Source organism: Silene latifolia, chromosome 3, assembly GCF_048544455.1.
Source record: "Silene latifolia isolate original U9 population chromosome 3, ASM4854445v1, whole genome shotgun sequence".
Lineage (NCBI taxonomy): Eukaryota > Viridiplantae > Streptophyta > Magnoliopsida > Caryophyllales > Caryophyllaceae > Silene > Silene latifolia.
In genome coordinates this window covers 1,803,496-1,818,698 of record NC_133528.1, presented here as the reverse complement: position 1 = coordinate 1,818,698, position 15,203 = coordinate 1,803,496, and the positions used below count along the sequence as shown (strand labels likewise).

The following is a 15,203-nucleotide window of genomic DNA, read 5'->3' as shown; positions in this document are numbered from 1 at the left end:
ACCAAAAGAAGACCTGTACTTGGATGGGCTCAGTCCGAAAAACGCGCGCCAGATTCTAAATGAACCCTACAACAGCGCGCGTGAAACAACACGAATTCACAATACCCCAATCCGACCATGATCGGAAATCTGAATGTAGAAGACTTTATGTTCATTCCAATTATTCTATGCTGATTTGATGTAGATAAGAATCTAGTACGTTTTTTTTCTGGTCCAGAATGCAACATAGATGCTGGCTGCTGCTGCCTACTCGGTCAGATTGTATACGGTAGGAGTGTCTACCACATTTGCCATCACAGGAAGAATACACCTCAAAATCTCAGTTGCTCAAGGAAGTCGAGGCTATTATCGATCTCGAGTTAAGGGGATCAATTCTTATCTATGACGAGTTAAGGGGATTAGATAAACATAAACCTGGCCATCAGCACGGGCTAACCCGATCCGGTACATTATTTTATGCAGCTTCGCCCGGCCTGGCCCGGGCTCTAAAATTCCAACTCGGCCCGCCCTTGGCCCGCCATTTTAACAAAAAAGGTAAAGCCCGCCCCTGGCCTTGGCCCGGGTCAAGCATTACCAGCCCGACCAAGCCCGCCCTTCCCCTGGCATGGCTCGGCTCTGACCAGGAGAGCCCGGCCCTAGCCCGGCCCGGGTATAGGTCTAGATAAACATAATTACTCAAATGTTGAAGATATATGTTGATTGTGTTTGAAAATTGGGCGAGGTTTCAAAACGTGTATTTCACTCAACACAAATTCTCATTGAAGACATGACATATCCGTCACAAGCTGAAGACGGATACCATTTTACCTCACAAAGTACTCACTTTTTCTCTCTCTGCAACACTATTCATGTGGTCCCCTTTCTCCACTAACCCATTTTGTTACCATTTTATCTCACAAAATATCCGCCACAAATGGTAACCCGTCACAAGGGAGACCAATTGTTCACTCAAAAAACACACTTTTATGAGTAAATCCATTTACGTAAATAAAAGTTGACTAGATATTACCAACCGCTAGTTGACAAAACGGCTTTTTTACTTAAGAATTAGGAAAAAAACAAGTTATAATTGATAAACAATTAGAAAGAAAAACATGTACTTTTAATCAGTAAAATTCATTTATTTCAACTATGTAAAATAGGAAGTTTGTACTGTTGTACATATGATAATTTGATTTTAGTTGTAACTCGAAAACATATACTTTTAAAAGTATAATTCGTTTAACTATTAGTATCAATTAATGAGTATTTTTAAACGTATGATAACATTTTTTATTGTACCCTGTAAACGTTATTACACGGTAATTATCGGTGGTCGAAAATTGTGATTGAGGTTTCAACAAAATGGGAAATTCTCATTTACAATAGTTTTAATTTACAACGAGAAATAAAAAGTCACAACTAAAGCTTTATTCTTTTCGGTTGAAAAGAGTGGAACTGAATTTAAGGGAGCGGAACTAAATTGGACTGAATTGAATGAAACATAACTGAATTGAGATAGAAATTAATTTGTGAAGAAATGAGTTGAACTCAACTGAATGAAGCTAAACCGAATAGTAAACCGAATGAAGCTGAACTGAATAGAGCTGAACTTAAATGAGGTAAAATTAAGTTCAAAAGAACTTGACCTAAAACCCGTCACTTTCTAATACAACGATAAATTGCTGGTAATTTTTTTTGTCGTAAAACATTTACATTTTGTCATAAAATAATTACATTTGATCCGTCATAACTCGTAATTTCAGACCGTTATAAGAGAGACCAATATTTTAACAAAATATCTAGGCAAGGTCGTTAAAAAAGGCAATAACAACAAAGAAAGGTGTGCAAAGTTACCAAAAGTAAGGTCTCACATTTTCACACAAAAATCCGTTTACTCTCCTCTTCCGTTCGCCTCTTCCTTCGTCGTTCTCGTGCTCTCTCTGCTAACACACTTCTCCTTCAACGAACAACGAACAACAACAGAGCTCACTTCTCTCGATCTTTCTCCACCTTGTTTATGAGGTATACTATTCTTTCAATTTCAATTTTAATTTCAATTTCATTTTCAATTATTCTGCAATTTTTGTTCAATCTTAGATCTATGTTCTTGATATTATTGCATGTTTAATCTAAGTTTTTCAGCACTTCTAACGATTTGTTTTGATGTTATATTGATCGCTGAATTATTGCATAATGAATTAATTGTTGATTTCTTGTTATTTTCGCGATATGTGATTGTATATAAGTGTTTAATTGAGCTGAAATTTGTAATAGTTCGATGAGTTAGGGTTTTCGATGTTGTAATACTTTTATTGTTTTGATTTTATATTGATCGCTGAATGATCGCATGTGAAATAGTTGTTAATTTTTTGTTATTCTTCGTGATTTTGTGAGTGTTTAATTGAGGTGATTTTTTAATAGTTCTATGAGTTAGGGTTTTCGATTGGTACTGAATTGATTGAATCTGTTGGTAATTTTGATCGAAGACGTGACTAATTTTTTTTTTTTTTTTTTTTTTTTTTATCTTTTTTTATCTATGTTTTTGATATTAGTGCATGTTTAATCTAAGCGTTTTAAGATTCTTCAACATTTTGATGTTATTGTTTTGATTTTATATTGATCGCTGTATTATCGCATATGAATTAATTGTTGATTTGTTGTTGTTTTTCGTGATTTGCGAATAAGTTAAGAAAATTAGGTTGATCATCTAGGATAGGACCAACCTATCTCATCCTTTCGGATGACCGAGGTGAGTTAAAGCCATTGGCTATCAAACCTCCTCGAAAGAGTTGGACATGAATGTCCAATAGAAGCCATAAAATCAGCAACTTTGTTAGCTTCACGAAAATAATGTTTAATAGTCACTTTCTCATAGAACTCAAGATCTAATTTCACATCTTTGATAATACTTGAAATTTCCCAAGGAATTTGTCAAGTACCACGAATAGAGTTAATAACGCATAAATTATCACCCTCAACTATTAGCTTTGAAATCCCTAAATATTTAGCTGCTATAATTCTTTCTTTTAATGCTAGGGCTTAGGTGATTTTGTAATAGTTCGATGAGTTAGGGTTTTCGATTTTGCAAGAGTTTTATTGTTTTGATTTTATATTGGTTGCTGAATGATCGCATGATACAATTGTTGATTTCTTGTCATGTTTCGTGATTTGTGATTATTATATTTAAGTGTGTAATTATTATATTTAAAGTTTGATGAGTTAGGGTCTTCGATTGTAGTGAATTGATTGAATCTGTTTAATTTTGACAGAAGATGTGATTAATTTGCTCATTTTTTTAATATATGTTTGTGATATTATTCCATGTTTAATCTAAACTTTTCAAGATTCTTCAACATTTTAATATTCTTGTTTTGATTTTATATTGATTGATGAATGATACGCATATGAAATGATTGTTGATTTCTTGTTATTTTCGTGATTTCTGATTGTAATTATTTAATTGAAGTGATTTTGTAATAGTTCGATGAGTTAGGGTTTTTGATTTTGTAATAGTTTTAAATTTTAATGTTTTGGTTTTATATTGATCGCTGAATGATTGCATATGAAATAATTGTTGATTTCTTGTTATCTTTCGTGATGTTGTGATTGTATGCAAGTATTTAATTCAGATGATTTTGTGATAGTTAGATTAGGTAGTGAATTCAGGGTTTTTTTCTGATTTTGTTGATAATATTGATGGAGGGCGGGATTAATTTGCGCATTTTTTTTTTAGTATTTTAGATGTTTAATGGTGATTTTATGATAGTTTTATGAGTTAGGGTTTCAATCTTTTTTTCGTTTTAATTTTATATTGATCGCTGAATGTCTCACATGAAATAATTGTTGATTTCTTGTTATTTTCCGTGATTTGTGATTGTATGGGAGTAAAAGTGAGGTGATTTTGTAATAGAAAATGTGAATAATTTGTTCGAACTTTGCAGTTCTCAATGGTTACCTAATTTCTTTGTTTTGTTTGGGTGCAGCTCGAAGGAGAGACCCACTCTCGGGTGAGTTCTGTTATCTCTGCTTGCTATAATTCTAATTACTCCCGCCGTTCTAATTATTTGATTACCTTTGAATAAAATAGGACGGAGGGAGTATCATGTAAGGCTATTGTTGGAGATATTTAGTACTGAGTAAATTCGTTAGTTGTTGCCTCTTGATTCAGTGATTACTTTCTTTAGATTGTTGTTTTAATTTGTATGGCGACTTTTTTGAATTTTGTTCGCCTGTTTGGATAGACGCATCTTTTCTTTTATGATTATGCTTATTAATGGTACATGAAGCAAAATACATAGGAGTATATGCTTACCTGCCTTGCCATGATTCCAAGTTTTATGACCCTTAGTCTAATATTCATGGAAATTATATGTCTAGACTTGTGTAACTGTGTAAGCATGAATAATGCATGGCGTTCTCGTGTGTGGCAGTGGGGGCTACATGCGATGAATCTATCCAATATGGTTGTAGTTAAGCTTTTTTTGTTGATCAGCAGCTTTACTTGTACTCCTTTGTTGTTGTTTTAGATATGGTCATGATTGTCATGATGATTTTATGAGAATTCAGTGTAATTAGTTTTGATTTTTCGGCACAGTGGTACGCGGATTAAGACCCGCAAACGGAATATCGCTGCTCCTCTAGACCCTGCAGCTTTTTCTGATGCAGTGGTCCAGATTTATTTGGATAATGCTGGTGATCTGGTAACTTCTATTCTCAATTTGTCTCCCAGTAAAAGTGTTCCACGATTAATCAAATAATGAGCCATCGAAACTGCTGATCTTGATTTCTTCTATGACACGCAGTAATGTCATGATTTCTATTCTGTATTTCTGTGCAGGAACTTATAGCTAAGAGTATTGAATCTTCAGAACTTGACTTCTCAAGATACGGTGATACTTTCTTTGAGGTAAGCTTCTTCTGTGCATACTCTTTTAGTTGAATGAGTTATACTAGAAGTTCTAGTACTCGCTTTAGTTTCATAAGGGACTTGGTGCCATTGGTCGTAATCAAGCACCTATTTCCATTCTGTCTTGCCCTTTTTTGTACAGTCTTCAATCACATTTTGCATATATCTTCTACTGTAGGAGCTAAGTTATCCTATTTGCTTTATTGTTCCCGGATGTGTTTTTATGGTTGAATTAGAGGTGGTCTTAGCATGAGACATTGTCCTAGTTAATAATGATAACATGACTCTTGACTTTGTGAGTGCGAATGATTCAAGCTTTTTATAGATCTCAGCTAGCAAAAGAAAACTTGTGATGATGAAACGAGTCCATGCTTTATGGTGAAGTGTTTACTTGAGATATAATGCTTTAGTAGCTTACCTGCTTATGTCCTTTGGGGATCACTCATGCTGTCTCCTTTATCTGGGCTCGTGATTGCAATTTAGTACCACAAATGCAAATTATTGGATTTGTTGTGGACATACATAGAACTGTAGAAGTCGCTTGAGGATTTGCGCAATTTGGTAGAACCTAGTGCGTCTATTAAAATTTTTATTTGTCTAGGTTGTTTTGGTGTTTGTGGCATTTGTTGAGTGACGTAGTGTACTTGAAAATTGTGTCTGAAGAAATATCGCTTTGGATGGGTTGGACGAAAGCAAATTTATGTGGGTGAATATGATAAGGCCTATTTGGGATTTCCTTCATACTTGTCAATGTGCTTTCTCTTATCTATTTCCCACTTTTGTTGCCTTTTCTTCTCCAATTTTCCTTACCTTTTCTTTCTGCTTGTTTTCTCTTTTGAGCTGCTCTCTTTATTTTTGTTTCTCTTCCCATTTTATCGCTTTGTACGCCTGATCCCTCTTACCTACTTCAGTTGGGTAAAGTTGTCGTTCTTACTCATGGTGGTTTAATGTTCGCTGTCTGGACTAAGGCTTTGTTGTTGATCATTTGTCCTTTTCTGTCATTAAAGGGAAATTTTCTATTTGTCATTCTCTGCAATGTAACGGTATCTAATCTTTGTGCAGGTAATCTTCATTGGGGGCCGCACACAACCCGGAACGGCGAAATCTGATGAGGGGGAGCGCCACACTTTCTCTGTGATTGACTGTGAACCTAAACGTGAATCTATTCTGCCCTTTGTTGTCTACATTCAAAAGATTTTACGCCGAAGGCCTTTCCTTATAAAGAATCTTGAAAATGTCATGCGAAGATTCTTACAGTCCCTTGAGCTATTTGAAGAAAATGAAAGGAAAAAGTTGGCCATCTTTACAGCCCTTGCATTCTCCCAGAAGCTGTCGGGTTTGCCACCAGAGACTGTTTTCCAGCCTTTGCTCAAGGATAATCTTGTGACAAAAGGGCTAGTTCTTACATTTGTAACAGACTTCTTCAAGGAATACCTTGTTGACAACAGCTTGGATGATTTGATTGGGCTCCTTAAACGCGGGAAATCTGAGGAAAATCTACTTGACTTCTTTCCGACATCTAAGAGAACTGCTGAAGCTCTAGCTGAGCATTTCAAGTAAGCAATGGATCTGTGTTTTATTTGTGGTTTGTAGCAATAGAACTGCAGCCCTTACCCCACGTGGGAGCCCTAAGGCTGTTTTAATTGACGATTAGTAGCTACATCTCGTTGCCATCTTCCTCTCTATATCTATATTTATCCTTTCTGGGCTCGTTCTGATTTTGTTTTCTCTGGTGTCTCAGCAAAGAAGGTCTTCAGCAATTGGTCCTGTACAATGAGAAAAAGATGTTTGAGGTTAAACTTGCGGAAATGAAATCTGCTTTAACAACTCAGATAGCTGAGGAAGCTGATGTTGGTGAAGTAATTGAAACCGTGAAGCATCATGTAAAGGAGGCTAAGCTTCCTGATATTGACGTTGTGCGCCTTTTATGGGATGTTATCATGGATGCTGTGCAATGGTCTGGGAAAAACCAGCAGCAAAATGCCAATACTGCTCTGCGTCAGGTAGGCTTTGAATTGCTATTAGTGGTTGGGTGATGTTACAATTTCGTATACGTATTACTATTGGGTAACTTGTGCCGTTGCAAACAAGATTTGTTTAGTTTTTTTCATGACGAGGTCATTTTTTAAATGATCATGAAGTTACTTGATGATGCCCAGTATAATTTCTGCTTTCTATGTGCTTAGTTTAGCTGTTTTCAAAGTTCATGGAAGTAATGATTACCAATTCAGCATATTACGGAGTACAAAGCAATTATCTATTTTTTTTCATCAATAATCTATTTGTTGGAGGCTCTTGGAAGTGTTCCTGAAGCTCCCTTACTGGTCTTTTTTCTTGGGTCAGTAGTGGTGTATACTGTATAGTGTTGCATTTCTCCATGAGGTTACTTCTTAACTAGTGTAAATCCCGTGCATAAATGCACGGTTTTTTTAGATCGGGATGTTAGAAAGTTTAGCAAATAAAGATGATAAAATTTATAGCGAATTTAAATATTTACACACTATGGTTAAGAAATACTAAGTTAAATATAAGAATATACTTCGTATATATTTATTCGGAAGTTTATAGTATTAGAAGGTAAAGCTCTTTGTGAATATTTACCATAAACAATGTCAATTTAAATTTCGTAAAGCATTTAGCGGAGAATATATGAATTTACATATTTATAAAATTTAGATTAAATGGAAATTTCCATTTTTTAGCATGATCACAAGTGTCAAAATTATATAAAATTATAATTTTGAATTTAAGCAAAAGATTACAGTTTAATTATAAGATTATACTTTTAAGGGTAAATTGATAACTTATACCTACTATAACACACTTTTTCAAAGCTTATACCTAAGATAATTTTCTTTCAAAACTTATACCAATAATCTTATTTTTTCCCTTACTTGCTACCAAATCACAAAAAAGTGATATGAATTGACTATTTTATCCCTAGTAATTATCATCACCACCATTTTCTCATAACATTAATCCTAAGTCATAATCTCTCTCCTCCACTACTTCAACCCCACCACCATCACCACGGCTGATCTCCTCTCCTTGCCGACACCACCAGTCCACCATCGGTGTCGGGTTGTCACCACACATGTCCTACCGCTGACTGACACTTCTTGTGCCACCCCATTAAACACCAACAACGGACTCAGTACTCATAACCTCCCCAAACCCAAACTCCTATCACCCATCTACACTACAAACCTAAAATCACAACTAACCCCATGAGAAAAAGAAAAAAACGTTATCCCACCACCTAAAGCCCTTCCTTATCCTTAATACGACTGTCAAATCTGATATTTTTAAGTATGGGGGGAATGATTTCGATGGTAAAAAATATTTTATTGGGTAGAAGGCGGTGGTTAAGGATTGGAGTTTGGCGAGATATAGAGCGATTCTGGGTGTTTAAGAAAAAAAAATTATTGGGTAGAAGGTGGTGGTTAGGGATTGGAGTTCGGCGGGATATAGGGCGATTCTGGGTGTTTAATTGGGTGGCAGTAGCAGGGTTTGCCGGCAGGAGGGCATTTGCGGTGGAGCCCAACGCCGGCGGTGGCGATGGGAGGAGGATCGTGGTGATGGGTTGTAGGGTGTGTGGTTGATGAGAGATTAAGGATTGATATTGTGGGAAAGTAGTGGGGATGGGTTAATTATTAAGGGTAAATCCGTCTTTTCAGGTCTTTTTTGGAGGTTTGGTATTAAGTTTGGAAGAAAACAAGTTTTTTGGTATAAGTTTTAAAAGAAAACTAGTTTAAAACCCGTGCAAAGTAGCACGGGTATATATAAAACAGTATTTTAATTTAGTTTCAAAATTATTTTTGAGAAACTTCAAGGACTTAGATATAAGTATGTATGGAACAATGAAATATTGTATTCCCTAGATGTCAATGATGGTACATGTAAAATACTATTCCCTTCATTCAACTCCACTTTACTTGTTTGTTTTATCACGTTTGCCAACACGATTTTTACGCGGTAAATATCTTTAGCAACGTATTTGCAAAAATTATATCTGGTGCTTGTTCAAGAAGCTTGAATAGATTAAGAAAATACTCACTGCGTTCGAATCATTTGTTTCATACTCGTATTGGATTAAAACACCCCTATAAAAATATAAAAGTAAGACGGCAGGAGTAGTTCTCTAAGCGCTGCACAAGCGGCAAATTTCTTCATTACATTTGATAAATTATGCTATTAAAGATAATTTACACAATAAGACAACATCTAATGACACCCAAATATAATCATTAAATTACATGGAATAGGCCAAAAAAAAAACTCTGGGACTGATATTAACTGAACTCAAACTCATCCTTGACCCCTGGGCCCTGAGAGTATTGATGAATCAACTTAAACAGGATGCGCATGAATTTGTCCCACCATTGTTGTGTATAGCTAGCAATCTGGCATTAGTATTGAATGTTCTAAAAAATCATAAAAGAAAGAAATCTTGAACATTTCCATGGCCTAAACCGGCCTAAACTATGAACCGACTGTATAATTGCAAAAGAAATAAGCGCAAGCTGCAAAATTACGACATGAAGTGTTTAATTCTCGTAATAAAAATAAGCTCTTGAAATAAAGTCTTATTAAAAATGTGTAGTAATAAAGCATTAGGAAAAATTCGACAAAACAAAATCTGTAAAATGTTAATTAAATCACTATGTGAAATTCGCATATGGTGTCACTAAATCTGCATTTTTGCATGATAAGATAAAGATGTTCCCAAAAAACTTTTAAAAGTATAAAGTCTAATAGAATTTGCAGATATATAAAACTTATATTGAACAAAACTTTCCCTTAATAATCCCACACATAACCCAGTTAGTATTGTCACTCTTTTTAAAGACGTTCATGTATAGTTGAGTGCAAAAGTAAGTCGTAAGGAGAGTAATGGAGAATTGGACACTTATCCTACAAAGATAAAGACTAATAGATAGAACATGACAATTGCAACAAAATTATCATACTATAGAGATGCATAAACAGGATGCTTAATTAGTTCGATTGGAGAGCTACTCATTAAAGATGATCAAGCATTGTTACTGAGGAATATAGTTAATTAAATCTTATAATCCACATTAAGAACGGAAATTACATAGGCTAGGGTAAAAAGAATAGAAATAGAATACTCCCTCCGTCCCAAATCCATAAAGCTAAAGACTACGAAGTATGTGTAAATTATAAATGCAAGAGAAAGCAGGGGAAAAAAGATGAAAGATTAAGATAAGATATTTGGAGTGGAAAAATAGGAGAGGCAAAGGTATGAAAGTTTGACTCTTGAGTTCACTGTATTGTTTAGGAAGTAGTATTATTATGGTAAAATATTTGTCCTATATACTCAAGTGGGATGATATTTGGCCGTTTCAATGTTAAGACGGATCTATTAGGCGGAAACTTTTTCATCCATGAGCTGACGTGTTTCATAAAACGGTGTATAATTTGGTGAAATCTAATCATAAAAGATGCATCAGAAAATTAATGCTGGATACTTACATACCAATTCCCAAATCTAATCACTATTTTAAGAACCGAAATCCCAATAAATCTACAATGGTATAAAACACAAAGGTTAGTAAGGATATCTATAGTACAAAGTTGTGTATGAATTTTTTTTGGTGTGAGATTCGAACATAGGTCATGTGTACTCCTCGTGGCTATACCACGAACTAAGCTAGCTAGTGCAAAATGGTGTATCTATATCTACTTCTAAGAATATTTGTTGTCACACCATTTTATCCTCACAGACCATTCTTCCCTCTCTATATAATAAATATTCAACTTAAACATTTGACATATTCATCTATTGAGCTAATACAAAAAAGAGACTTAACTCTAACATTTCAAGAATAATACTTATTTGATATGCAAAAATACTTTAAAAGAGCAAATGGTGTAGAGAAGCCTATCATAGCTCAAGAGAAGGAGCATTTTGTATAGTTCATCTTTTTAAATTACCTGAAATCATTAACACATAAATCATATGGCAGCCCACATAAAATTATTTTGATCATGCCACAGGAGCCATGCCAACCATTCTTATTAACAACAGAGTTTGCGTAGTAACCGCTTCCTTTGATTACAGTGAAAGTTTGAGATTGCTAGCTTCTAAAAGATCAAAATGGAAAGCAAAATCAGTTGATATTATTTCACACACTCACTATTATCAAAATCTTAATTGATTACATCACACTGTCATTATTATCAAAATCTCATTTGATTACATCACACTGTCATTATTATCAAAATCTCATTTGATTATCAAAATCTCAATGGAAAGCAATATTTCACAGTATCAAAATCTCAATGCAAAGCAATATTTCACAGTATCACTACTATCAAACCTTAGATTTGCAAAAATTCCATAGATTAACTCTGTTGTGTAATTTGTTCATTTTCGCATGAAACTTTTCTAAAAGGTAAGAATTGAAATGGCAGACTATCTGTAGATATATTTTGTAGAATTGAATTTCGAAAAACATAGGAAACATTAAAATGATAAAATGTCGGAGAACCATATTCAAAATCATTTCTTGAATATGCGATAAAATCAGATAACTTCGAAGGCTAACTAACCTTATGTAATCTCAATCAAAATCATAGATTCATAGCCTCAATTATGCTATCATCATGGGACTAAATAATCAAACCTACATCCAAATCCAAAAATTAGAATGTAATTAAAATTAATATACTCAATTTTGTAAGCGATTATAGTTTAACGAATTTAAAGGGTAAGTAGTGAATTTACCGGAAATAGAGCATTACCTTTGATTTTGGGCAAAATAATTAATCAGAACCGAATTTATCAACATCAATTAATAATCCATCTTCTTCGATAGATAATTACACTTGGATGTAACTTTGAGAAGGATAGAAGATTGGTGAATGAAATAAATTATCAACCTCAACTTCACCGTGAATGGTAGAAATTTGGTTTAGCTACTGGATACATCATACATGAGGAAGGCGACGGCTAAAACGTTGGATGGAGATTTTTCTTTTATAAATAGGGTTGAGTAGTGTTTTGAGTTGAGCGGGAAAATTAGTGTGGAGTGGTTCTTGTTTTATAATTTAGTATAGATTATCTTAGGTATAAGATTTGAAAAAGTGGATTATAGTAGGTATAAATTATCAATTTACCCTACTTTTAATGAAAAGAAAATAGTTTAATAAAATGAAGTTTTACTTGTTTCCTTAGATAGATGCATTTTGGAGGGAAAATTAAGACGTTGCAGTGTTTTGTTATACTGGTGTGATTACTGATTGTATGTTGCAGTGTTTTGTTATGCTTCTGTTGAGCAAAAATAGTGTGAAACTTGCAAGTTAGGACGTTGATTGACACATTTTACGATGTGAAATAATACTCGGACATGCTAGTGCCAGGATACAACCTGCCTACACTAAATACCACTCCTCACCTAGCTGCCGTGTTTCTAGCCCTTTTTTAGTTCGGCTAGCTGTTCACTTACTCCTCCTGCCATTTATCACAGCTTAGGTTTGAGGTGTTGTGTAGCCTCCTTCCATAAAATACTTGTTTAATTATTGTGAAATATCATTGCTATATAGCCATTTGGGCTTTTGAGGCATTCTAATAATTAGCTGTTACAAAATTCTGTCTTGCTGATAGGTCAAAACTTGGGCTGAGCTCTTGAACACCTTTTGCACAACCGGAAAGCTCGAGTTGGAACTGATTTACAAAGTTCAAATCCAATGCTACGAGGATGCCAAATTGATGAAATTGTTCCCTGAAATAGTAAGGTCTCTTTATGACCAGGATGTGCTTGCAGAAGATACCATTCTACACTGGTTCCGCAAAGGAACAAACCCAAAGGGCAGGTACGCTTTGGAAACCACATAATTCTGTTACATTTCAGAAATTCTTTTATTGTTTGGACTTCATTTTTTTCATCCATGGCTTTTTGCCCCATAAAACGTGTTTGGATTTGAGAGATTTGGAGGGAAAGGAAAGGGAGGGAGAGTAGGGGATTTTAAATCCCTTGTTTGGATAGCAAATAAGGGTGGAGGGAAATGGAGGGGGAGGGATTTGGAAGGATTCATTTTCCCTCCTCTAAGCAAATCAAAATCTCTCCACAATAGCCAAGATTTGGAAGGAAATTGTATCCAAACAGTCAAACACCCACACCTCATTTCCCCTTCCCTTCCCTTCCCTCCCTTTCTCTTCCCTCCACCCCCTCCCCTTCCTTTCCCTCCAATTTTGTTATCCAAACACACCCTACCTTCCAAATCTTGCCTATTGTGAAGAAATTTTGATTTGCCTTAGAGGAGGGAAAATGGATCCTTCCAAATCCCTCTCCCTCCATTTCCCTCCACCCTTATTTGCTATCCAAACAAGGGATTTAAAATCCCCTACTCTCCCTCCCTTTCCTTTCCCTCCAAATCTCTTAATCCAAACACACCCTTAGTTGAACTCGGAACGGGTTGATCTGGCTTGAATTAAGGTCTTGAGTTCGATTCTGGGAATATGCAACATTGTTAAAACTTGAAACTCAAGAGCAAGAATTTTGCTGCTTTTGTATTTCAACTCTGCCTCAAGAACGAGAATTTTGCTGTTTTTGTATTTTGAGTTTGCTTAAATCTGGAGGGTAACCCACTAACCCCGCGAGATTGCTGAAGTTTGTCCTTCCGATCTAATTTGACAGGCAAACATTCGTAAAGTCGCTAGAACCCTTTGTGAAATGGCTGGAAGAGGCAGAAGAGGAAGAATGAACTCTGTAGTTTCGCTGCACCGTTCCCCTGCCATCTCTTCAAGTTCCGCAGTCTTAATCTCACTCTCCAGTGTCCACTGCGGATTTCTACTGTTGTCTGTATCGCTGTTAACGATGATTCACTTGCATTAGTCGTCTAACTACTGTATCCTTGTTGAATTTTCTTCCCTTATGATTCACCCTGTTCTATATCGTGTTCCATTTCGACAAAATATCGAGAAATATTTGCTGTAATGACGATGTTTTTCCGTGATACTCCCTATTATTTTAGTTTTTTTTTTTTTTTTTGTCAGATTATTATTTTAGTTGGTTACATTAATAAGTTTGTAAGATTGCGGACCTGACCAGGTTGGCAACAGGATATGACAGATGCACCGACAGTCTGTGAGTAAGATTTGTTCCTGAACCAATAGCAATTAAAATGCATTAAAATGCATCTACTTTGTCAAGTTGTGATTCTCTAGGGTTTCGGTCAGGTCGGGTTGGGTCCATATATTTATGGGCGCTTTTCATCCGTGAAAACCTCAAAATACACAAATTTTTGTTTCAGAAGGACATTTGTCGTCTTATTTTTCAGACGGGCATATGTGACCATTTTATAGTTAAATGTATTGTAACTGGTTTTTTAATAGTGGTCACATTTAACTGTAAAATGGTTACAAAATCCCTTCTTATTATTTCAGACCAAAAAGGCCAGTCTGAAGCAAGACGCACTCTCAAAATAATGTCCTCTCTTCAGTTATAAGAATACTATTGGGGTTGAGATATTGATTGTCGATTATTTTAAACAAACGATTAAGCCAAATGTAGTATTTACGGATACGTAGTTGTTCCTATTGAGATTGTGTGTTTTATATGATCACAAACGGTCCGGATTTTCTCCATTACTCTTCTCTCCATTACCTATCCATTAGTTATCAATGGACCGGATTGCTTTTGGGGACAAATAAAGGGCTCGGATTAGTTTTGGGCACTTCAATCTCCACCTCAATTTTTATACAATCTTGATAAATCTAAACCGTTAATTTTTTCTTCAAATCAAATCCTGCCTATTAATAGGTAATGGAGAGGAGGATGTAATGGAGAGGATCCATATGCGATCACAAAGGGAATACCTCATATGTACAATTACTCCCTCGATAAACAAATGATTAAGATCGAGGGAATATTTACAGATAGTTGAATGTTCCTATCGAGATTTTGTGTTTTATTCGCTCACTAAAGGTTGAGTATTCCTATAGAGGTTTTGTGTTTTATATGCTCACAAAAGGATCGAGTCCTTATCGTTTATCGTTTCTCTCCTCTCTCATGGACCTATTTATGTTCACTCAAAGAAACCCTATTTATGTTCTTTCACTCTCAAGAAAACAACTAGTACTAATTTCCAAATTAGTACAATTGGTGGATGAACATTGAAGACATACTTTCTTCAGAAAACAAACAAACATAAACTATACTTGTAAAGTGGTACGGTCTAATAGTTTGGAAATGCCGGCCATTTTTTTATAATTTTGGGAAGCAGATTCGGTGTCTCCTTTCTAACACCCAATTGGTCTTCCGTCTTAAGAGTAAAACGGGTCGAATAA

General features: G+C 35.2%; 1 protein-coding gene and 1 long non-coding RNA gene across 2 annotated transcripts; one reads left to right on the top strand and one right to left on the bottom strand.

The window, feature by feature from the left end:
• The first annotated feature begins 1,670 nt into the window (after positions 1 to 1,670).
• Positions 1,671 to 13,898, top strand: LOC141646666 (uncharacterized). The gene is made up of 8 exons (XM_074454563.1): positions 1,671 to 2,004; positions 3,966 to 3,989; positions 4,577 to 4,682; positions 4,820 to 4,888; positions 5,951 to 6,444; positions 6,630 to 6,891; positions 12,519 to 12,727; positions 13,552 to 13,898. Exons 1-8 carry the CDS (start codon positions 2,000 to 2,002, stop codon positions 13,616 to 13,618), a joined length of 1,236 nt encoding a protein of 411 aa, XP_074310664.1. The 5' UTR covers positions 1,671 to 1,999; the 3' UTR covers positions 13,619 to 13,898.
• LOC141646667 (uncharacterized) lies at positions 9,045 to 12,510 on the bottom strand. The gene is made up of 3 exons (XR_012545592.1): positions 11,657 to 12,510; positions 11,465 to 11,538; positions 9,045 to 10,996 (listed from the first exon to the last, which is right to left on the bottom strand). It is a non-coding gene; the product is annotated as an uncharacterized LOC141646667 (long non-coding RNA).
• Positions 13,899 to 15,203: the final 1,305 nt, after the last annotated feature.